Here is a 25,826-nt window from a genome sequence, read left to right on the forward strand (position 1 = left end):
GGATAAGAGAAGAGCCTTCCCTACTTTGGGACAAGGGAGAGTGCTGGCGGTCGCGTGACGTCACATCCAAACAAAAGAACGGAGAAGCGTGCCTTTGACAGCCTCACACCTCTGCTTTACAATATATTCGGTTCGGGACAAAACCTGGCCGGTACCAAAGTGCTGACCCTCACCTCAGCAAACAGTCTGGTTAATAAGGCATTTATTGGTATATAGCGGTAACTATGTATGATATGCGTTATATAACCGAGAGCTAGTGGAAAGTATAGCAACCGTATTAGCTATTTTATTCACTACACTTCGCATGTTGGTAACCCGTACAGGGACAGCCTGCAGTATGCGGGGTGTATACATGTACTCATTTTCACATGTCACATATTTTACATGTGCTGGTCAGCAACACGTGAAACGTACATATGTCTTGGGAATAGAAACGGTCGATGTGGTTTACCCTTCTTTGTACCCGCCTCATAGCCACTGGCCCTTCCCTTACTGAAGCCTGCCCTCTTCCTTTAGGTCGGACTGTGTGCGCCGCGGTGCTGTCTGGGATTTGTAGTTTTCGCGCTTCCAGTCTGCTCTATGCTGTCGCCCGAAGGCACTCAATTTCCCAGAGTGCTGCGCGCGGTGGCATGGCGGACAGCAATGACTGAGGAGTTTGACGAAGAAGTGGTGTTTGAGGTGGGTGATAATTCGGTCACTGGCTCCTGCTCGTCAGGTCCTGGGTGGGTACGCCCTGCGCTTCACGTTTGCCCTCACCAGTCCTGAGCACAAGAGTCTGCGTTAGGCTGCCTGTATGCTGCCAGCCATCAGACTGTATGACAGGTGTCGAGGTAATCACATTCATTTATACCGCGCATCTCTGCATGCCGTTACCTTATCATTGAGATGCTTTATCAGTGCCTTGCTTTACGTGCAGTCATCTACATTAATGCACAGAGTCCTGAGTGTTTCATTTTCATTTTATTATGCATGATGCAATACCATTTACATACACATATACATATATATATATATAATATATATATTTCACAACCATAGACAGGATAGTGGACTGGTGGAAATTCCCAGCCCTGCCCTTGCATGCCTTGTTTGGGGCCAGTGGCCCTTAGATCTCTTCCAATGTAGGAACGTCCTGAGCTTATCATTAATCTTTATCATTCATATACTGTGAAGAAGTCATTCTCTGCTGCTCTGTTATTGTAAGCTCTGTTTTGCCACCTTGTCTCCCATCTTGTAATAATATCTTTATTCCGCCCTTTGGTTGGGAGACCAACAGACGCCGCAAGGTTTGACGACAAGTAACTACTTGTCACATCAGTCAATTCCTTCAGCAAAAACAATGTATGTATACGTTATAGTTATGTGTAGGGTCTTGGGTGTAGCGGGCCGATGGTACTTGGTCCCACTGACTATAGATCTGTCTGTTGCAGCTTAGGAAGGATGGGTTACATGTCTACTGTGACTGTTGATTTCAAATGAAATTATCCCCCAAATGCTATGTCGCTGTATTATAATATATTTTTAAAATAATTATCCAAAATCTGTATTATTAAAATAAACATATGGCTGCATCCTGATCATGTTTCTACCTCTATAAGGAGAGACGGTGCGCTATATCAATGAACTTCCAACTCCCGCATAGAACTATGCATTACCAAAGGGGCAGTCGCAAGTCATGGTGGGCAGAGCTAGCCCCGTATGATGTATAGTTAATGCTTGGAGAGTTCATAAATCCCCTGGATGATTTGACAGTACGTTGTGAGAGCCCAGCTCGGTAGTGATGACCGCTGAGTTTATATTACTGAATTCTGTAAAGATCAGCAAATTTAGGAAGTCAATACACATAAATAAGGGTTTAAGCGTAGGTGCTGGAGAAGGATACAATTTGTATTACTATTTACAGGGTGTCCTCTCGTGTGATCTAGGAAACATCAGGCTTTTTATTGTGTACTTTTTAGGAAGGTTCATGCATCTCTCCTTTGAGCAGGGCCATCCTCACCTATTGTCTCTGTAAGTCATATTGTTATGTTATATACTACTTGTTATGTCCTGTCCACCCATTGTACAGCGCTACATAATTTGATGGCGCTATATAAAACAAATAATGTTACGCTAAGCTATTGGAAGTCTTCCAATGCACTCGGTAGAAGCATCCCAATGCATTTAGGGTTCTTGCGTCATCACTTTGCCAATAGACAATTGCTAATCATGATGCCTAACTTATATATACATATATTACTGACATGTCCTTTTCTTGTCTTCTGTAAATGTCTATGGACGTGGTAATTCTTGGGTTCTAACTTCTGCGTGGTTTTGTCTAGCCTGGGATATACGATTTTAAAAGTTCTTCTGAAGCATTTTGTAAGTGGGCAGCCCATTCGATACGGACCTGGTGCTAGACAGCTGAGTTTATACAAGCAAATACGTGCTAAGAAATGCATAGCTCTGTATTCTCTTCCTTACACAAGGCATTTGCCTATAAAATAAAACATGTGCTGGAGATAAACGGCTCCATCGAGTTACTAGTTAAAGGGATATTTCCGTGAACTATGTGCCTTTTCTTATAGTGTGTACTTTGTACTCCCTACACGTTAGAACCTTATTCTTGTGTAGCCGCTGGCTGATTAGTGCCATTCCCGAGCATTTGGCTTCTATAGTAATGTAGGTTCTGCCTGACCTTCTTCTCTTCAGCGTGAGCAGGGATCTTCTGGGAAATCGCATTTATAATGTAATGTCGGGCACGCTATTGAAATACAGCCGTATCTTAAGTGGGCAGAATGATTTCAGAATAATGCATATATCTGCTTATGTTAAACATCACTATTTATTGTTTGTTTTTTAATTGACTAATGAACTTTAGCTGAGCTGTCATTCTATTCTTTCCCCCGAAGGTTCAATAACACAAAGAACATGGAAATGTAAAAAGTGTTTCCGTTTCCATGGCAACAGCCTATCAGTGCCTGGTCTGATGTCACCTGACGATTAAGTGTTCCCAGCAAAAAATATGAACGAGGCAAAATTTCACATAATTAAAGAATCTTTTCTTAAGAAGAGTTTGGCCATTCATGAGTATTGGGGAAGTTTCTAATGCTGCACATAGTATGTGACATTAGTTAGCCAGCAGAAAATGGAAATTGTTTTGCTTAACTATGTGCATCTTTGTATTATATAGACATTCTATTTGTGCATTTTTTAACCACTAATTATTCATTGAATTATATCGCACCATCATACTCTGCAGCGCTGCACAATGGGAAGACGGGGCATACAAAGCAGTGCGTAACAAGCTTTCGATTACTTCAGTTATTTTAGAGACGAGTTGAGACAATTTGTAGCAAGAGGTTTGTTTTCCTCGTAGCTCTGATTTGTCTTCTGGAACGCGGCGCGCCACGTAAGGTAAGAAGAGAGCTGGCATTGTACAGAGTACCGAATGGACATGTGATTTGCATGTATTTCCATTCTGTCGTGTAACCTTTGCATATAGTCATAGAGACTGATTCACGTTCACCTGCAGGGTTTCTTAAGCCTTGGAATTAGATGCTCTTTGTTTATTTGAGCGTTTTGGTTCTATTGAAGCAGAGTAATTGCTCTACTAAGTATTTGCGTTTTCAAAGACCTTTGTCAACTGCAATTTTTCGGTTGTAGGAAGATATTTTTTGTTCGTGTAATACTGCATCCACCGAGCAGTTGTGGATATTTAGACAGCTGCTAAGAGGAATAGACCCCTAAACATTTGCAGAACGTGTTCCATTTCCTCCAGGACTATATAAACAGCATGGCCAGCCCATCTGCTGTGACCTGAGCAGATATCCACCAGGGACCGTGGACACAATCCAACCACAGACATCCTGAATGGATTTTCTGATTTTAATGTATTTTATGTAGCGTTCTAGATTTGAAATCAGTTATAGACCATGTTTGTCCTTGTACTGTGGTGCTACACACAATAGGCTCTATTCACTAAAGGGCCAGTTGGCAGGATACTTTGCAGGAGAGTCGTGGAATCCACTCCTTGTCGTCACAATACATATGCGAAGGCCCGTGCCCAGTAAGCTTCCGCTGCAGGAAGAGCTTGGCTGGTCCTGTGTAATGTATAGTTAAATCAATGAGCTTTCTCCAAAGTCTCCTCTCACACTGTTTTTACAGGGCCATCTCAGCCCTGCTAGCTGGAGGAACCTGCTGGTGTCCGCCCTTCATAGTTAATATTGATGAGAGTTAAAGCCACAACTCTCCTGACACCCCTCCCTTCAGTGTATAGACCCCAATATGTGTATGTATGTATATACATAGGCGTGAGATGACTTAATGTGGATTTTCTGCATCCAAAATCCTTAATTTTACAGTTTTGTATGATATGACAACCTATGTTACGGTGTTTACAGTTAAAACTAATATCGCATTTGTATTAGAATATCTGCCTATGTGTATACAAATCACCATCAGAGCTTCCTGATCTGTATTATTGTTATTGTTATTATTAACGCATCTCTTCCCTGTTGTTGCGGATTGTTGTTGATTGGCTCAAGCAGCATTTGTAAGGATGACGGAGAAGGAGGAGAAGGTAGACCACTTCCAGACAGGAAATTGATTATAAAGCCCAAAGTAGAAGCTGTTGATAGTTGTGATAAATTAATTTTGGTTATGACAAAAGTTGCAAAAGTCCCCCTAAACCTTTTGTTTTCATGTTGGCTGTAAAAGGGACTAGGTTGGCCATGCATATTGCGTAACCTAAATGTTTCGATTTTAATGAACGTCTAACTGGCTGGGTGAGCCAGCACGGTCTTAAGACCAACCCATGGCATGTTCTGTCTTAGCAAGGGTGGAGGAATACAAGCTGGCTCAAACGCCTTCTCCTCTTTAGTGTTTTGGTCCACTAGTAGATCCGTAGAACAGGAGCAAGAAGAAAAAAAAAGTTGGTCATCCAATTCAGCTGTTACTCTTTGAGTAACAGTAGTGTTTATTCGAGAACAGGTGCAAAAGCTTTGCGGGGGTTCAGGTTATATACGGTAAGTGTACGTGGCTTGTGGTATTCTCCTTTTTTTGGTTGCTCTCTTGCCATTCTGCGAGCAGTGTAATTGCACAGTTTCCATTAGTTCGTATTAGTTTTATGTCATTTGGTTTTGCAATTATTTCCATCCAGCCATTCTGCTCAGGGGAACGGTTTAGTGTTTTATAATTCAATAAGCAAATGCAGCACCATTTGTCAGACCAAAAAAGAATTGTAAAGTAAAGCTAATTGGTCCCGGATGCATGTGTTCTTAAGAGTACAAGCACCGTTTCACCCATTAATGCATTGGATATGTTGTGAAATTGCTTGCATATGCGCTAGAGGATTGCATGTGCATTGATTAATAATGTCTTTTTAACCTGTTCATGTCTGCTGTGCAGTTAGTTTGAATATAGATATTTAAAGAATAGGCAGTGTACTTTTTTACCTGTTGAAAAAATCTCCAGTAACAGGTGGCACTCTCTGCCCCTAGGAAAACCTTGTTTACACTTTTGTGGGACTTTCCAAGAAAACTATAAAAAAGCCCTGTAAATGTATTTTTAAAATATTTTACCCTCATACTGTGCCTGGACTATCACAATAACACATTTTACACATTTCAAGTCTAACCATTACTGCAGACGCTACTACTTAAGTGCTGCGTAAATTGTTGGCGCTATATACCGTATTTGCTCGATTATAAGACGACCCCGATTATAAGACGACCCCCCAAAATCAAAATATTAATTTAGGAAAAAAACAAAAAGCCTGAATATAAGACGACCCTATAGGAAAAAAAGTTTTACCAGTAAATATTAATTCATGTAAATATATTTTTTAAATTTCCTTTTATTTGCCAACCTGCCCCCCCAAGTTATGCCACTCTGCCCCCAGAAATGCTTTATACCCCCCCTATTTGCCACTCTGCCCCATGATATGCCTTATACCCCTATATGCCACTCTGGCATATAGGGGGTTAAAAGGCATATCATGGGGCTGAGTGGCATATAGGGGGTTAAAATGCATTTCTGGAGGTATATATGCATATCATGGGGCTGAGTGGCATATAGGGGTAAAAATGCATTTCTGGAGGTCCAGAAATGCATTTTAACCCCCTATATGCCACTCAGCCCCATGATATGCCTTTTAACCCAGCATGTACTGGCTGCCTTGGCTTGATAGGAGTGTGATTGCTGCTAACAGCAATCACACTCCTATCAAGCCAAGGCAGCCAGTACATGCTGGAACCTGGGGATGATAGTAGTGGGATTACAGCCTCCCTATGCCATGCTACAACCCCCACCCCCCTTACACATCCATGCTATCACACACAAACACACATTCACAAACATTTAAATACTCATTCATTCCATTAATCACACATACTTCACACATTAATCACACATACTTACCCAAAAACCCTCCCCCACCCCCTTACCTGAACTGCAGATCTCTCACTCGAAGACTTCTGCAGGGGACCGGCTGTACCAGCAACTTCTCTGGCCCCGCCCCCAGAGGAGGGAGGGGGAGATAGAGTTCTGTGAGGAAGCTACAAGCTTCCTGTCCTCCTGCTTCTAACGGAAGAGACGCTGCTCGCGACCAGTAAGCAGCATGGCCCCAGCCATTTTTTTGGGGTCTGATTAGAAGACGACCCCGATTATAAGACGAGGGGTATTTTTCAGAGCATTTGCTCTGGAAAAAACCTCGTCTTATAATCGAGCAAATACGGTAAATAAAAGATAATAGTAATAATAATAACCCATGTGGCGTCTTCCGGTGTCAGTTTGTGTGCACTTTTGGTATTGCATAGTAGAATTTAGCGGCTGCATTTTTCAAATAAATTGACTTGAGCAAACATTACACATTTCCTCCAGGTTACTAAGCACTACTTACTTCAGGGGTCAACAAATTTGGTTTGGAACTAGGAGTCAAAATTAAGGGGCCAGCTTTGGTCTGCAATTAAAGGATGTTTATTGGGGCAATACAACATTTTTTTTATTTTTTAAAATTAGGTGTTACAGAGGGATAAAAACACATGCAACGCCCTTTAACCCCTTAAGGACCGGGCTCATTTTTCGTTTTGTACCCTGTGGGACCGCAGCTGTTTTGACACTTTTGTGGTGCTTGTGTTCAGCTGTAATTTTCTCATCACCCATTTAGTGTACCCACATAAGTTATATATTGTTTTTTTCAGGACAAGATGGGCTTTCTTCGGATACCATTATTTTGATCGTATCATCTTATTTACTATAAAAAAAACATGGTGAAAAATTGAAAAAAACACATTTTATGACTTTTATTTGAAAAATCTTTTACTCACCTAAAAAAGCAAGTAAAAAAACTAGCTAAATAGATTCTACTACTTGTCCTGAGTTTAAAAATACCCAATGTTTTTATGTTTTTTTGCTGTTTTTTGTAAGTTATAGGCCAATAAGTACAAGCAGCGTTTTATGATTTCCAAATCTTTTTTAACAAATCTGCTCAGTCTGCCTCCATCTCCTCTTTGGAAGATCTTTGAAGCCAGTTAACTCAATTTAACCCCCTCAAACCATATATTTTTGAAAACTAGACACCCCAGGGTATTCCAAATGCTGTTATTTTAACCCTTTCCATGCACCAATTATAGAACTACACTTTGTCAAACTTTGTAATAGTATTTTTTTTTTATTTTTTTTTTCACACAAATTGTACTTTAGTTATAGATATACAGGTTCTGGTATATGTCACTGTCAAACAACCCCCCAATATGTGTTCAGGAACATCTCCTGAGTACAGCGATACCCCACATGCATGGGTTTGTCAGATTGTTTGGCTGGTAAAAGGCTACTTTTGGGGCATGCGTAATACAGGTGGTCATTTGGTCATTCTGCCTCCATCTCCTCTTTGGAATATCTTTGAAGCGGGTTAACTCAATTTAACCCATTCAAACCATATATTTTTGAAAACTAGACACCCCAGGGTATTCCAAATGCTGTTATTTTAACCCTTTCCATGCACCAATTATAGAACTACACTTTGTCAAACTTTGTAATAGTATTTTTTTTCCACACAAATTGTACTTTAGTTATAGATATACAGGTTCTGGTATATGTCACTGTCAAACAACCCCCCAATATGTGTTCAGGAACATCTCCTGAGTGCAGTGATACCCGACATGCATGGGTTTGTCGGGTTGTTTGAGATTTAAAATGCCACATTTGGGAAGTGCGCTTTTTTTTCTCCATTTTGGTCAGTCTGTACCTATGCCCTATCTTTGAGCTTGGCCACTCCAATTTACCCCATCAGCCATTTTTTTTATATATTAGACACCCCTTGGGTATTTGAAGTGCTTTTATTTTAACTCTTTGTTGAGATTTTTGAGAAATTTTAGCACTTGCTCAAAATAATAAACTTTATTTTTTTATTTTATTTTATCTTTTTAATACTTTTTTTATATTTTTTTACACATTTTGCAATGTACTGGATGGTTCATCTAGTGACATCAGTGCATAATTATTTTTAAATGTTAGCACATTTTTTTTAATTTTTTTTCCATTTTTTATTTTTTTTTATTTTTTTTGAATATTTTACTAATCACATAGTGATTAGAAAGCTGGGCTCCATTGACTTGCATGGTTGAATGCAGTACCTGTATTCAACCTGCAAGTGGAGCCAGAGTTCTCTAGAGGGTCTGGAGACCGTCTAGCTAACTCTATCATCTTTATTGTTTATTTTCCCGGGCCGCCGCCATCTTGCTTGATGGCGAAGATCACCGGCAGCTGCGGCTGTGACCGCTCTCCGGAGCGGTCACAGCCCATCCAAAGGTAAGTGTTTGGTGTCGCTGGATGCCTCCTGATCGAGGCATTCCAGCGACACCATTTAAGTTTAGGAGGCGATCGTCGATCGCCTCCTAAACGCTTTTAAAACGGGCGTCCGCCGCCATACAATGTATGGCGGCTGTTGACGCCCCGGGGAGGGGCCAGACATGGCCCCCGATGCCGATCTCGGCGTTACTGAATGCCTCGACATCGAGGCATTACAGTAACGCCGTTTAAGCGAGGAAAGTGATCGTTGATCACTTTCTAAGCTTATTTTATTTTATGACGGTTCAGGACCGTCAAAGGTCATTTAGCGACCTTCATGTCATGACGGTCCTGAACCGGCAAAGGTCGCGAAGGGGTTAATGGATTTGTTTGGGCCATGAAACCCTTTGCTATTTGGCAGTCACATTTTCACTTCAATTCCTTTTTGTTATGTGTAACATGGAGGTATATTAGGGGATTATTGCACAATAAAGAAGAATATTACCTTACGTTTTTATCATTACTAAATTCATTTATTGAAACTTACTAAATGGTGCATTTTAGTTTTAAATTGGTATAATTGTTTTGGTGATATTTGGATATATATATATATATTACATTGTTTTCCAAGAGACCCCAAACTTTTGAACGTCAATGTACGTAGACACTATAACCGATAGGCGCATTTAGTCTGCCCATTTTGAATACATTTGTATTTATTAGTTGTTTTATGGTATGTTTGTGCACATCCTTGGATTCCTTTACTGGGGAAGTTTAGTGGACTTTATGGAGACATTGATATCATGTGACATCATCATAGTGGAGCAGGGATCCAGAATTCTGAAAGCCAACTGCAAACAGGGTTTGGAGCTGAGCTTCTATATGTTGTATCTCCACATGCAGAGGAGAGATAAGATTTCAAAGAGGGGAATGCCAAATCTACACTCTTATGAAGTAAGTGTCCCTGAGTGGCATAAAGGAAATGTGTCACAATTCCCCTGGTGACGAGATTTGCAGCTGATACATGCATGAGCTGTGAAGATGCCCCATGATCACGTAGGTTTCTGTAGGAATCTTCAGCATGATGAATGAGGCTACTTGAATGTCATGCCATTTCCTTTCTGCACAGCTCATCCCTTACCTGTGAATTGCTTAGTGTTCCAGGTAAATAACTACAGAAGTCCTACATTAGCAGGAGAGTGACTCGGCCTGTTGAGTAAACATAGGCACAAACAGTGGGTTTTGTTTAAGCTCAGATGTGTTCCAACATGAAGAAAAGTCATCAAAGTATATCTGAATCATAACAAAGGTGAAACCTTATCTAAATTACAAGTTTCCGTGTCTGGTGGTTTTACCCACCAGCGTCTGGCTTTTTATAATGAATACTTATCATATTTATCATACTTATCGTATTTTATATTGCGTCATATGATGATGTAATACAATTTAATCAATTCTTGGAATACGTGATGCACTCACGTATTCACTTAGAGCTTTCTTAGTGCTTTGATACCCTTATCCACTATTGGGTAATAAGTGAAATTGTAGCTCCACCGCCTTGCAGATTTTAATGTCTGCAATGATTAGATAATGCTGAATGCAGTGTAATGCAGGGGAGGATTTCACTGCCAACTTGAATGACAAAAGTGATGTTAAGCCAAACCTTTTGAGTAATTCATCTACATGGGTTCAGTTGGGTGGTGGTTTTAGGTCATGGAGTCATTGTGTATAAAGCCTCTGATGTGGAGGTGGAGAGGTACTCCTCTCGTGGCCCTCCAGCAGGTGCACCTGAACGGCTATCCCACTCTCTACTGACATTACTGTCGCCATGCCCTCTTCTGAGATCATTGCCTTTTTTGTGTTAATTGTGTTTTCCTGAGAGTTTCTTTGAAGACATGCCAAATAAATGTGTATGCCAAGCAATACTCATAGTGACTCCTACTAAGCTGGCTGTCATCCACTACTGGAGTGAAATCCCCGTTCTTGCTACCCTTATCTCGGCTGCTATGACCATAATAAGATATAAAATCCGTCTGCGTTTCCTTCGTTTGAGCGATAGGAAGTGCCCACCAAAAATTATCTACAATGTAATAGTCTGGTTAAAATCAGGCCATTTGCGACATATCTGTTACAAAGATTTGCAGAGGTTTGTACCCCCAAACAGAACATCTAAATAGATGAATCCCTAATGCAATTTAAGGGAGGATGCTATTCAAGCAATAGAGACCCTCCTAGCAAACCAGGTACGGTGTGAACTAACTATCTTTTTAGAGAATGGACCCTATTGGTATCTATTAGGTTTGTGAAATACCCTGGGCCGTTTAGATTCGTGTTGCAGAATACCAAATATAAAAGGTGACAGGTTGATAACGGCAATGTGGTTTTCAAATCAGAAGTAAATTATAATATATTGGGCAAATTTTCTTCTCTAGTTATGTACACGAAAAAACATTATTTAATATTATTATTTTTACATCTATTTTCCCGAGTAGTTTGAAAGGGGTTAATTGTACCCTTACATATCATCAAGTAAATTTTTTGGGCTTCTGTTGTTGGTAAGTAAGAACAGTCTACCGCCTTTGACTTATCAAGTACCAAATAGTCGTGTCCAAATTTTCAGTGGAATAAACTGTTAATAAATCTTAAGTCTTATTAACTAAAAATGCTATTTCAAAGCATTTGGTTAGGAAACTTTTTAATTTGACAGTAGGCCAAACGGCATATATTTATTACTGGCAGTTTGAATTAACGCTTAGATTTTTCTTGGTGGTCAATGCCAAGAAAAATATATAAATCCGTTTTCTTCCAGCTTAATAAAAGTAGAAATGTAAAATCACATTTGTCGTTGCAGAGTAGATAAATGTGTGTGTCATTGAGGAAAAAATGAGGAATTTTAGTGCCGGTAGATTAGTGTCATGTTAATGCCATTGGAGGATTACGAAATATTATTCCCTTTGAAGCTATGCTGGATTCAGGAAGAAAAATTAGTGAATAGTAAATGAAGTTTTATAGCAGGTCTGGAAAATGAGCAGCAGCGGGGGCGGGTCCTATATCCCCCTCCACATACTTTAAAATCTAACACCACCAACACTATCATTCACTCTCTCTCTCTCTCTCTCTCTCTCTCTCTCTCGCATCCACGCTCTCTCACATTATCACTTAATCTTATTCTCTCTCTGGATGTCTCCCAACCTTCTTCCCCAACCCTTTCTCCATTGCCTCTTCTTCTCCTTGTGTCTTCTATCTTTGTCCGCATCTCCATGAACCAGGCCTCCCGGAGCACTTCCACAAAGGTTGGGCCTTTGGACACACCCTCTCCACCAATAGGAGGAAGGGGAGAAGTGTTCAGAGAGGCCAGAATAATAAAGAAGGATTTGTGGAGTAAAAGAAGCTTTTCTGCGCCTCTCTTTCTGAGAAAATCTGTCTGCATTATTCTGGTCTCTTGGAGTACTTCTGCAAAAGTGTGGATCCACAGAGACGGCCTCTCCTCCATTCCTCACATTGGATAGAGTGTGTGCTTGGAGAATGAGAGGGGAAATAAACCTACTGTTACAAAAAAACATCCAACGTATGTGTTATGGACATCTGTCCCACCTTCTTAAGGTGAATTGAGTAGAAGTCTGTCTACATAGGGTGTATCAAGCAAACTATTTAGTGGGAGCTCTTATTTATAGAGCAGCAGCAGATTTAGTAGCTCTATTACAAAAGGGGGGGGGTTACAAAATAAACCATAACATTGAAGTTGACAATATACAAAATTAACGATAACGGGAAATAGCGTAACACATATTTGTATGGAAGCGATTAGGGCCCCGATCCCGCAGGTTTAAAATACAATCTATAAGAACGTTGCAGGGATTGAGATATAAGTTAAGAGACTGCTTGGGCGTGAAGTATTTGATCCTAGCAAAAGTCTCACACAGAGAATAATCACCTGGAGGTCTTGGAATACAGTTCTGGGGTTTTAAGAGGACAGAATGCTTCTCTAAACAGGGTTGCATTTTAGTGAGTGTTTAAACCTAGCTTGTGTAGGGGAGAGTGACAGAAGAACAGGAACAGCATGCGTAGAAACCTGGAGATACATGTGGGAAGAAGTGATAACAGATGAAGATAGATGCACTTAGGAAAGTATTTGGAGAGAAAAGCAGAGATACTGCATACACAGTGCAATGTTGTTGGGGCTCCGTAGGGTAAGGAACTAGAATTAACCCTTTATTTTGGTTGGTATGGGGTACCAGTGTTGGAAGGAAAGGATTAGACTGGCAGAGAGGTTCACAATAGATTGGTGATGAAAGCCAGGAAATATCACAAGGGAATTAATATTAGTATTTTAGTTGTATCTTGTGTCAGGAAAGGTCAAAGCTGATATTTTGCAGGGGAAGCCATCAGGTGAGGGCTAGAGGACCAGAGGTAAGGGTAACAAAGGCACTATACCTTCTGGAACTGTGTATTATTTATTGTTTTATATAGTGCCAACATATTTCACAGTAAACAAGCTTACAAGCTAGAGGTCATTAGGGTGTATTACACAAAAGGTGAAAGTGACACTCTTAGGGATGGACCAACCACACTATATAGTATTGTAGGCAGGAGATGGGCTAGGAAAGGTAGGAGGAAGGGTGTTTGTAGACATTCTTAAAGAAGTGGGTCTTGAGGGATTTTTCTAAAGGTGAGGGGTAGATGAGTAGGCCAGAGAATAGGGGGAGCCCTTCGAGAAATCTTTCAAGCGTGCATGAGAGCTAGAAATCAGAGCTGGACACAGACGGAGATCATCGGATAAGCGGAGACACCGGGTAGAAATATATTTGGAGATGTAAGCAGGGGAACTGCTGTGAAGTGCTTTGAAAGTAAGTTGGGATTTCAAGATGAATTCTGAAACACACTGGCAGCCAGTGAAGAGAGTGTAGATGTTTTTTATTTTTATTATGGATTACTGTTCATCAGTTTCAATATAACAATATATCTGAAAGCATCTCTTCATATGTAATGTACTTGTAACTGTCTTCTTTTTAGACTGAACTACATGTTCCAGGAAAGAATGATACCTTTTCTGCTAGAGACCCATCCCGTAACTTAACATATGGCTGTTCTTTACAGTCTGAGAGATTACAGGGTCTGACTTTGATGCCAGTGTGATTTGTGGACATAGGTCCTTGCAGTGATTACTGCTGTCAGTTGGTGTTTCAGTATGTGATATCTGGTCCTTTGTAACTCATCCTTATTGAGTGCTGTGCTGACCCACGGAGAGGATGAATTAATACCACTTGATTGCTTTTGGCAACATTATTGTTCACAGTAAACTCCAGGAGTTGTGATCTGAAGCTGGTCCTCTTGTTTCTTTGAATGTTTATTTACTTCGACAGACATAGAAAGCCAACAATTACATATTGTAACTGGATGCTGTTTCAGTGTGAGGATTGTGGGAGACCAATATGCAGGATAGTGGCCAAGACCCAGTACCAATGGACAAACCAGCAAGCGAGGTCAGACAATAATTCAGGGCTGGCAGCAAACAGCAGAATGTCAAAACAGGCTAGTTCGACTTTTCTAGTTGAGTCAGAACAAAGTAATAAGAAATGCGAAGTATAACTCAGCAAAGAGGAAGGAGCCGGCTGGATTGTGTAGGGGAAATGTGGCCATGTGATATTGTAGAGTTAATGCTTTAAGTACCATGCGGGCACTATAGAGAAGACCTCCACGAGGAAGGCGACTAGGCGGAAGGCACCCACAATATATATATGTATATAAATATGTGGTTGGGAAATCACAACCTATAAATGCATGCATATTCTCAGGAAGGCGACTAGGCGGAAGGCACCCACAATATATATATGTATATAAATATGTGGTTAGGAAATCACAACCTATAAATGCATGCATATTCTCAGATGGGTTTTCTGGTTAGTTTGACTTTTTGAAGTCTAATCCTTCATAAAGGACACAGGAGAAAGAATTTAAGAGAAATTAAAAATAAATGTGGATAAGTAGACAGGATTATGGAGATCGATTATCACACAGCAATACTTTAGGCAAGTTGCTTTGCTTCTCAATGCAGTAAGTTTGGATAGTAGCGCATGCATGCAAATTTCCTTTCTATGCCCTTGAGAAGTAATATTGTGCCTGAGTTACATGTATGGCTACTAGTCATAAAAGGGCCACATGGGACCCAGCCTCCTGCCTAGCATCACAAATGTAAATGTTGCATACCCTCCACTCAAATTACTGAGAGAGTATAATTGGCAAACACGTGTAACAGAAGCAATTGCATGTTTCCTTCCGTTTTTGTGTATTCCAGAACTCTCCCCTCTACCAGTACCTGCAGGATTTGGGGCACACAGATTTTGAAGTATGTCCAGTCTTGTCACCGGAAGAGGACGGCTGTCTGGCAGGGAATGGATTTCACGAACACGATGCTCACAACGCAGCAAAGGTGTGTATGACATCATACGTAGTGCATGGTGTTTTAACCTAGAGAACCCTAACATGCCGATATTTATATTAAATAAATATTACCTGAAGCAATACATTACAGTACTGAAATGGTAAACTTACTGGACGTATCCGGAAAATCCCAACTGAACCTGTAACCTTGTATTGACAATTCTTCAAGGGAAACTGCCAGTATCAGATAAAAGTAGGTTTACAAAAATATGGTTGTTTTATTTCCTAAATTGGTTCTAGTTTTTACATAGTGTTCCCAGCCATCTGCATATTAGCAATTTCTATGTGCTTTATGTGTTGTCTTAGCCCAATCTACTAGACAAACACCCCGACTACTTATAATACTGCCTGTGGTAAATATATAATAGAGTGGCTCAATCTGCCAGCCAGACTAATACATTTACGGAGGAACAAGCTTCATTAGCGTTAACATAAGAGATTAGCTCAGTGTTGAGCAAGAAAATGATTGAAAATATCAAATGACTGGCGGCCTGCAGATGTGCAAGTAAGGTTTATTGGAACAAAATGGTACAACAATGTTTTGTCGATCCTAACCTAGATCACTGCGTACATCGCTGTATTTTATGTTCAAGGAGTTTTTTTTCCCCTTTACCACGCAAGAAGCGTATTTGGGTGGGCAACGACAAGAAGTAGGAATAATTTAACCATTTAACCAAATTCCTGTGGTTGCAAGCCCTGGTGTTTGGGTCGGTCAGTTTATCTGTATCCTTCTTGTTTCAGAATAAACCTACTTCCTGCTTTGGGTATTTCATATTGGAGTGCTTATAATTAAAATATCAGTATTTAGTATTATATTGTTTATTTAAAGGATCTGTTTACTTCATGAATGCACATACATGTATGTACTTTAATATGCATTCTTTAATCTGTATGAAAAAGATGTACTTTCCTTTAGGAGAAGCTTCTGCTCCAGAGCTCTACTCTTTTCAAAAGCTCTGGCCCCTAAATCTATAGTTTGAGAAAGAGAAACATTTTGCATCTAGTATGTAACCTAAAGCAGAACGGGTTCATGCTGTATACATGGAAAAATACCTGTTATTTGTTCCACTGTGACAGTGGATGGTCCCCACCAACCCTTACTGTCTGAGTGTAATGTAGGCGACATGAATTATGTCTGTTCCTGGCTGAAAAATAAACCAATTTTGTTTAAATCCTAGAAAAGCCTATTTTCAAGAACAGCTGAAATAATTCAAAGTTGGAACCCGCTTAATTTGGAAACGAAAAAGGATGCAAGAGTTCACATGTTGGTAAGTTTTGAATATCAAATTTCAAAAGTTGTTTAGAAATCACAGATTGTCCTGGTAATTCCTGGACTGATTATGGTTTGGAAGACTGTTAGAGGACCCAGTTCCATAGCTGCGCGTGTGCTGATTAGTGTTCATTCATCTGCTTCTGTCGGCCTTTGCCTGGCTGTAATCGCTCAGTGGGCACTTCAGATGAAGGGTTTTCGTGTCTCAGGCTGACAGGGAAACTGGCCTTTGATCTTTCTCTGATCTCCAGCCCATCACCAGAAGAGTGCAGCAGGTTTAATAGTAAGTCTGGAGCACTGTTTAGTTGTATGAATGCCTTCATTCACAACAGCCACTGGCCAGGCATCGCCCTGGCTGTAGCATGGCTGGACTTATATGGGAGGATTTTGGCTGTTACTCTCCTCCTTAGATCTGATGGGGGTGCTTTTGGGTTTGCTGGATACGTATGACTGAGGCTACTGTTGCTGTAACTGTACATTCCTGGGCTGTGAAAGCCTCTTGGCCTGTGATAACATTTTAATATCTGTAAGTAAATATGTCTGCGTCCTTGGCTCCTCTTAAAGTCTCCTAGCTGAAGCCCACCTATACTCTGTTCTGACCACAGGCAGGTTTGTATGTATAGATTTATTTGCAGACAAAAAATAATTTGTATTAATTCAAAATTGATTATGAGCCTTTTCAATACCAGTGGAACAAACCCACTAAAATTGTACTGTAGTCTATTTGTGAGCTTTTAGAACTAAAAATGACAGGCAGCTACACAGCTCAGTATAACATTACATTACGCTGTGATCCGCTCCATTTTAACAGCCTGTTTTTGAAAGGAAACATAAATTATACAGGGGAGAGTGTTTTGCGTGCCGAGACATGCATTGTAACAGATGTTATTAAATGATAGTTTGATTCTCCCTCCCCTGCCTGCTGTCAGCGCTGTGCTTCTTGCCCATGGCACTCCTCTCAGAGAAGCTCCACCGCACTGGTAGCAGCAAAAGAGGAACATGACATCTGATTTAACACCGTAATTCTGATACAAACATCCAGAACACGGCCAAAATTTGCAAGATATTTATTCTTACCCGTTCACTTCTCCTTGCCTTTTTAAGACACATTCCCATCATTGTTTAGATAGTAGCTTCTGCTTCTGCTTCTTGGCACGTTGCCTAGATGGATCTTCACATAAGACGTATACACTACTTTCTTGTGACCATCCAAAGCAACGTAGTTAATGTTTGCTTCCAAGACGGCCTCTACGGGGATTGCAGTGATGTCCTCGCGGTTACATCCACATCCCTGTGCCGTTGTGCAGAACACTTCTTCAACACCCTGGTCTGGATGGCTGTATCCCTTGTTTAACTCCAGGATTTACATCAATAGCATTACATGAATAGATAAAAAATACATATCTGAAAAAAGTTTACCCCCTTAATGACAAAGCCCGTACATGTACGGGCTCAGAATGCATTGTTTTCAATGGGTTTAGGGACAGCCCATTGTCCTTAAGGGGTTAAAATATAATGCAGACCACATATGCACAACATATGCTCAGCTTCCTTCACAATTGAAAGCAGGCCCTGCTTCAAACTTGCAGCACCCCTTTTCTATGTATAATTGAAAGTCAACTGTTCTGTACATGAAATCATTTAATTTATCGTTTCTTATGCACCTCGTACAAGAATCACGATGACCCTACCACAATATGTATTTTGGGAAGGAGATGATAAAATGGCAGGATAACTGTTACAGTGCATCAGCGTTTTGATGTTCTTGGTCTAAGGGGTTAAGAGCCATCTGTTTGTATTCTCCACCCTGTTAGGATATTGGATTCCGACTGGATAGCCTGCGCACAATCCTGCATCAGGAAGTCCTCATACAGGAGGATGTGGAGCTGATTGAGCTGCTTGACCCGGGGATCCTGTCTGCCGGCCAGACGCAGAAGCAACAACATGGACACCTTCCTACACTACGTTCCATAGCAACACCTAATATTTGGTACAGTACTGCAAACTGCCTATTTTATCCGTCGCCCCCTGCAGAGAATTAGATGCTCTGAGAGTGTTAGCTGAGAACACCAGCACACAGATTTATGTAGGAAAAAAAGTAGCGCTAGTGCTAAGTGGTAAAATTGGAGAAATGAGTGATTTCCATGGTGATTGCTCTGCTTTTGGTACTTTACGAATGGAATTCCGCTGAATACATAAACACACATTTTGTCATCCGCCCCTGAAACAGGCTGTAGACATTGCAGATCCTTCTGAAACAGTTGAATCAACCTCGTTTGTACAGATAACACCCACTCTTGGCAGTGATTTCTATTTCCTACATCTATTCCCAAACAGTATGTTTCCCCTGTTTCGGAAGCAACAGCTAGTAGTCTTTTGGCACTTTTTGTCTTTGCAGGGTTTTGCACTACTGTTATTACAATGAAATAGACCAGTCTTTGGTTCTGAGTTCAATTTTTTTATTATTATTGGATTACACTTGGGCCCAAAATTATTTGGCAGCACCAGCTTGCAAAAGGACCATCCTCACTAGAAGATACATTGGCACCCAGTAAGGTTTTTGGTATAAACGAGTTGACTAGAAGGGCAGTATTGCTGTGATATTGTGGTAGATAACAGGTTGGTTACTAGAAGAATCGACACTGGAGATTTCTCCCTTGTCCTGGAGTTCACTGGTTTGTCCCCCTCCATTTCTTTGTACAGGGACCTGTCCATTTTGATTGCCTTCCTCAGTGTTTTGGCTGCTCTACAATCCTGGGACATTTCTTCCTCGCTCGCCTGGGGCCCTAGCTTCCTTCTGTTTGCTGTATTTGCCGTCCATCGGGCTCTGAAAGTGTGGCGCACGGCCAGACTTCAGGTCACTCTGAAAAAATGCCTTGGCCAATTAGAAGCAACCGTAGTGAATAGCCGAGCCTTCACCAACCTTGTGAGAAAAGCTCTGCGTCTCATTCAGGAGACTGAAGTCATATCTCGGGGATTTACCCTGTAAGTTTTTCCGTTTCTCTTGAATATATATTTCCCAAACAGAACATTTTTGGCCATTGACAGGGAAAAATGAATCCATTGTTAAAACAAAAAAAACTAAAAACTTGCTAATACTTGTTAGGTTAGCGTGGGATCCTCTCCCCTGTCGGTGTCTAATACAGTAATCATCCCTGAATGCACCAGATTTCCTTATTTTTACAAACATTCAAAGCCCTGTTCAGCTTTGTTCTCGTGTACTAACTGACGAGAAGCGCGCTCTCTAAACTGTACTCTATGCCCCCAAAAACTTAAAAGTTTAAGTATCCGATATTGCTATACTGTAAACGCATTGTGTATTTTTGCTTGTAAATGCATAGTCTGGGACATCTGTACAGATGTATCACATTTTACTTTTCAAGTTTGCTTGACAGGGTCAGTGCCGCTTGCACGTATGATAAAACCGGACACAATGCCAATCAGCATCTCGTGGGTCTGCGGAAAGCCGTCTACAAGGCCGTCAGAACAAACTTCAGAGTCTCGCGCCTCGCCACGCTGTACATGCTCAAGCAATATCCTTACCGCTGTTCTTAATTAAGGATGGATTCATAATGAAGCTGTGCTGTTTGTATGAAAAGTACTGTGGTCACAGAGTACATAAAACTGGAAACTCACCGCAGCCGTTGGATGCAAGCGTTAGAACCTCAGGGTCTTGTGTACCTTACTAAAAATTTTAAAAAATTAAATAAGGATAGTGTAAAAATAAAGCGTTTTAGTGTGTAAGAGAGAATAGGAGGAGGACACCGAAAGAACAACCAAACATACATATAAAGACAGGCAGAAGCTGCTTAAGACTAAACTTCGTTCGAAGGTGGTCTGCAATGGAGATGTTATTAACATATATATTTATGTTTTTGTAGTCCTGTTAGATCGCGCCATACAATATATTTTCAGGCTGATGCTGGGGTCGGGCAGCAGCTTCTCTGGAAATGGCTGTGTGTTTGGAGTTAAACTTCCGCCGATCCTTCCAGCTGTCAGGTGTTTTCTGAATTATTTCTGTGTAAAAGCTATCCCCCAGCTGGCAGGGTTAAGCACTCCTTAATTCCCCGCACTAAACATGCAAACGTACGTGGGCTCAGGTGCAGCTCTCCGAGGCAACAGGAAATTAGGAAAGGGATTTAAGGTACTTAGCTGACAGCTAAAAATGTGCAATACATTTAGCGACGCCACGGTGCTCGTACTATTGTTTACGTCTGTTTTTTGATGACACGATTGTTTTGAAGATACAATTTTAGTGGTCCAGCTAAATCACATTTTTTAAAGCCCCGCCATCAAAGAAGTCAACGCACCAACATCATATAAGAAATATTTTTTGCTGCCAAGACAAACCTTATGGGGACACTCTGTCTCGTACAGCCCAAACCAACACATTTATGGCCCATGGGTATCAATGGATTCATATCGCTTATCTTCCTTAACCTTTACTTAACTTATCCCTTGAATGCTGAGATAGACAATGTTACCAACTACATCTGCGTTGTCCCATTGAAAGATTTAGGCCTGGGATTAAGTGAAGATCATGTGTCTGAGGAAGATGCCCACAATTCAAAGGATGGCTTCAGTCTTCCTGCCTTGAAGGTAAGGGACGTGCTGTCCACCTACCTAAATGGTGGAATGGTAATGGTCCTTTTGAAATGTGAACATGACCAGATTAGTTTGACCCAGCAAAGTATGACCTACGTTGTGCCTAAGGCCTCTTTATGTGTGTTTTAATGGCAGTTTCACATACAGCCCCTAGGACGTCTAGTATAACAAGAGCTTTAGACAGCTTTTACACTCTGCTTACTTTTATGCTTTGTGTTTTAGCAAAGATGCACCAGACAGGACCGGATTTTGTGGTGTTTTCTTTTGCTGTCACTAGCCAAATGTTTTTTATCATTACGTTTCTAGCTTGGTCTTGTCAAGCTGAATGGTGCCAGCCCTTTCCTGGTATGAAAAACCCTTGGCTCTGAAACGATTAATACAAATATGTAATGTTTACAGCTTAAAATATGTACTTACATATTCCTTTAACTTAGAAGAACATTTTTTTGTTTGGTTTGTTATTGGCAGGTTCTCTTTCAGCTGTGGATAGGACAGAGTTCTGAGTTCTTTCGTCGGCTAGCGCTGTTGCTGTCTACCGAGAATGCGTCTCAAGATTCTGCATTAACTTCAGAACTGCTTCCTCACTACGTCTGGTGTGATGTCGCTCAGGATCTGCCTCACACTCAAGCTGCGTGTTTGGCCGAACTGAAGCGAAGCTATGAGTTTTATCGTTACTTTGAAACACAACACCAGTCGGGCTCTGAGCGGACCACCAAGAAGAAGCGCGAGACTGGGGAACTGAACAACTTACACGGCGCGATACGCAGCCTACAACTACACTTAAAGGCACTGCTTAACGAGTGAGTCTGTAAAGGCAAGGACTACATGCCCCTAGACTGTGTATCCTCCGTTCAGGTGGAATTATGGGCCCAATGAACCGTGCTTGAGATATCTGGCAATAGAGGGGTTGCTACTAAACACCGAAATTAGGTTTTAGATGGAATTATGCTAAGGGTAAAAATAATATTTTACGTGTCTTCTGCGATGCAATGATATATTTTGGAAGCATACACTGAAATGCATTTCAGCTACCTGGTAAAGTTATTTGTTTTCTTTATTTGTGGCAGTTGATGCTGGTTATGGGGCAATTTGTTTAGCTGGATAGACAGCAGCAGATGTGACTTACTAAAAATCTATGCCCACCAGCTTAACAATTCTTTCAGACCATAATAGCGACCAGGCGTTGGCATAAAAGGTTAATTGTTTCATGGAGAATTAGTACTTTAAAAATGTAAGTTATAATAGACCAGCAGTAATGTGTTAAATGTAGGATGATGTGAATGCATAAAAGATGATTAACCTTTTTTTTTTTATCCAGGGTGATAATTCTTGAAGATGACTTGGAAAAACTTGCCTGCAGCAAGGATACCCAAACCATGTCAGCTGAAGCCTCTTTCATCCTTGAGGAGAAGCTAAAGATGATCCAGCCTCACGTGCAGGCCAGTAACACCTGCTGGGAAGAGGCCCTGTGCCAAGTGGAAAGGATGGCTCGGAGACCCCCTGCCAAGACAGGTATGGTGGTACTAATGCCCTCCGCTGCAGCAGATTCAATATTTTAAAATAGTCTATAATAGGGCTGTCTAGGCCAACGAGGATGGAAGCTTCCGAGTGGGGGTTACAAACAAAAACTTTATAGCCAGACAAATTGAGACTAAAGTTATTAAAACTCTTGCAAAACATTCTGCCAGCAATGCCCTTGAATCAAAATATGGCAATTCAGGTATTGTATCTTTTGCCTTTAAGACCGTAGGTTTATTATTTCTGTGCTAAATATATGCATGTTCTCGATTTGTCCAGACTTGGCAAACCCATTCTGTGAGAATTCACATTGCCCTGCTGTGCCTATTGTGCATCCAGCCCTGCGTATAGAGGACAAAGATCCAGTTCCTGAGGAGCAGGTAAAAGCAGCCATGTGACGGACGCATAGAAACGTATCATGTGTCTGCAGATAAGTACCGTTTGGCCCATGTAGTATTCCTATTTTCCTGATCTGTTCTTCAGCTTTATGTCTATCCCCTTTATGTTTAATTGCCCCCACTATATTAGCCTCTAGCACTTCTGATGAGAGGCTGTGGCATTTATCTATCATCCTCCATGTAAAGTAAAACTTCCTTACATTACATCTTAGCCATTGACTCTCCAGACTATGGCCTCTTGTTCTTTGTTTTATCCCTTTGGTTTCACATCTCCCTTCCCTTCTCTCTTCTTTCCTCCAAGCTATACATATTGAGATGCCTTAATCTTTCCTGATAATTTTTAAATCCTGCAAACTATTTACCATTTGTGTAGCCCTCTTCTGAACTCTCCAGTATGTCAATACCCTTCTGGAGATGGGGTCTTCAGAACTGATGCCTGACCAGGACCAGAGATCTATAAATTGCCAGAACCACCACCCTCTCCCTGCTATTAATGCCTCTCACTATACAACCCATCACCCTGGTTCCTTTATTGCATTGTCTGCATACCTTGAAGTCATCAGAAATGATTACAAAAGTGCCTCTCTTCTGTTGTCATTTTCTGCCTTGGGATTGTTACATCCTGGGATTTTTAATGTTATCAACATTAAACAGTAGCTGACCATAATTCTAATTCACTTAAACAATTTATCTTTAACTACAATCTTCTTTCTCCAAGCTATAGGATTATTAATTATATACTGCAATAAAACAAATTATTTGTGAAGGTGTAGAAATTTGCTTACACCATTTATATCACCATGTGAAAAAGGTTTTGGCTCTTGCTGTGTAGAAAGGGGGAACATGACATTTTATGAAGTGTCGCATGTTACCCTTGTCTCTTCTTTATAAGCCTCAACCTATCTCAGGTGAATAATCAGTTTGAAGAGTTCAAACGCCCATAAAACGCCCGTTCTTGTTTTCTAGGAATTAGAGGCCTATGTGGAAGACACAACTACAGCGGAGTTTAGTAGGGAGGATGTGTATTTTTTCTCTCCAGAGGAAAGGGAAAGACAAAAGCGTGAAAGGGAAGAGTCGAAGAGGGTACTACAGGAGTTAAAGGCTGTGCTGGGTTTAAAGGCGTCAGAGGCAGAAAGACAAAAATGGAAGCAGTTACTCTTTAGTGAACATGGTAAGTATGGGGCCATTATCTACTGTACCCAGACCAATGCCATTTGCATCCCTATTCAACCTTAAAATCTTATAGTGAGAACATTTAAAGTTTGTATATCTATATGAAGAAGATTAATTATTGCCACCATAAGAATTGTTGGTCATGCTGGATGGAGCTCAGAGAATGCTGACAAGAATATGGTGATGATGTGCAGGGAGGAAAGGTGCTATCAAATTGTTGTCAGTGCTAACCTACGTTATTGCTTACAGCACTGTATTTATTTTTTCCCTTTTCCTTTTTAAATGATTGTGATACATTTCTACTTTCTGTTTATTTTTCGTAGCTGTTATTAAACCTTTGCTCCTTGAGGAGCCAACAGAAATTGCTGAACTATCAACAGATACAGAAAATTTGTGTGATGGCATAACACCGGATTTTCATGGGAATGTTACAAGGGAGGTAAATGGGACTGAATATCACCATGATGATGAAGAAGATACTACTCTGGAAACTTCAGACCCTCCAATTAAAGATAACTTTGAAGATGACGCACAAATGTGTAATATATCCGGAGAAAGTGGACCAGTTGGTAATGAAGGTAAAATAGTACCCCCATGCCCTGCACCTCGGACTGTGTTGCCTCCATCCATCCAGGAGAGGCTTGCCAGGATCCATCAGTCCTCAGATCTACACTTTGCCTCCGGATTGGCAGCACAAGTAGCTGCGCGGTCGCTCACTTTCACATTCTTTCAAGAACAGACATTTGGCGATGAGTGGGACGATGATGAGGATCATAAAAACAGCTGCGATAATCACGTAGCAGATGAAGGGAATGAAGACGTGTGCACTGAGAAAGAGGGATAATGCCTTAGTATATACAGATGACACCTTGTCCAACGTAAAGCCAGAATGTCTGACCACAGACCTGGACAAACTCTTAAGTTAATTTAACAAATTTCTCGTGCTAGGAAGGTGAACAACACATTATTCTACGGTGTCTCAATGACCCTCGCCTGCTCAGGGCACCTATATGTTATGATCAGCAGTGTCTTATAGATAGCACTACAAGTGTTAAATGCAAAATGCTCTTTTGGAGTAAAATGTTGTAGATCAGCTCATAGACAACGATCCACCTTATGATGTAACTAAACCAATGCAACTGCATACATACCTATTTTGATTATTTTAATGTTATTTATTTATTTACATTTTTATTTTATGTTTTAGAGTGTTAACAGTTTGTCCTCTTCTGCAGTCTTGTTTTCTACCCAAAAAAATATACTATTTTTTTGTAGAAATATAGACAAATGTTTGCTGTATGGTTTTTGACACCTTGGTTGTTCCTGTTCATGTTTGCTAGCTAAATATGTTCATATGTGACAATATTTCTTTGAAAGATTGTTATAATTTGCTGAGATTAGAATGGGTTTGTTTTTAATAAATAAAAGTAAAACAACATTTTCTGTTGCCAATTAAATTTGTTAATTACACTCTGCTGTACACACCTTACTCTATAAATTCAAAATCTGAAAGTCAATGAAAGCGTCCTCGAAAAACTACTAGACAAAACCAAATTATCATAAGAGCTAACAGCGTGTTAAGTTTGATAAAAAAAGACTACTTTATGCTTTGTTTTGGTGATTGGTCCATTTTAAATGCAGAATTGCCTCAG

General features: G+C 40.6%; 1 protein-coding gene across 3 annotated transcripts; it reads left to right on the top strand.

Annotated features, from left to right (window-relative positions):
- The first annotated feature begins 614 nt into the window (after window positions 1-614).
- VEZT (vezatin, adherens junctions transmembrane protein) lies at window positions 615-25,387 on the top strand. 3 transcript variants are annotated; one of them, XM_053463520.1, is made up of 12 exons: window positions 615-678; window positions 15,065-15,199; window positions 16,389-16,478; window positions 18,295-18,470; window positions 19,184-19,465; window positions 19,864-20,013; window positions 20,932-21,079; window positions 21,554-21,885; window positions 22,404-22,597; window positions 22,883-22,983; window positions 23,968-24,172; window positions 24,498-25,387. In XM_053463520.1, the coding sequence occupies exons 1-12, from the start codon at window positions 643-645 to the stop codon at window positions 25,016-25,018; spliced, it is 2,370 nt and encodes a 789-aa protein (XP_053319495.1). In that variant the 5' UTR covers window positions 615-642; the 3' UTR covers window positions 25,019-25,387. The 3 variants fall into 3 exon arrangements, with proteins under 3 accessions (XP_053319495.1, XP_053319497.1, XP_053319498.1); XM_053463522.1 differs by having other exon boundaries at window positions 19,876-20,013; XM_053463523.1 differs by lacking the exon at window positions 615-678 and adding an exon at window positions 688-830.
- The last annotated feature ends 439 nt before the right edge of the window (window positions 25,388-25,826 follow it).

This window comes from Spea bombifrons, chromosome 4 (assembly GCF_027358695.1).
Source record: "Spea bombifrons isolate aSpeBom1 chromosome 4, aSpeBom1.2.pri, whole genome shotgun sequence".
NCBI classification, from domain to species: domain Eukaryota; kingdom Metazoa; phylum Chordata; class Amphibia; order Anura; family Pelobatidae; genus Spea; species Spea bombifrons.

Excerpts from the sequence above, each read along its gene's own strand:
- VEZT (XM_053463520.1), top strand. The coding sequence starts at position 643 with ATGACTGAGGAGTTTGACGAAGAAGTGGTGTTTGAG. Across the intron at positions 679-15,064 it reads ACGAAGAAGTGGTGTTTGAG|AACTCTCCCCTCTACCAGTA; the intron begins GTGGGTGATAAT and ends TGTGTATTCCAG. Across the intron at positions 19,466-19,863 it reads ATATCTCGGGGATTTACCCT|TTTGCTTGACAGGGTCAGTG; the intron begins GTAAGTTTTTCC and ends TTACTTTTCAAG.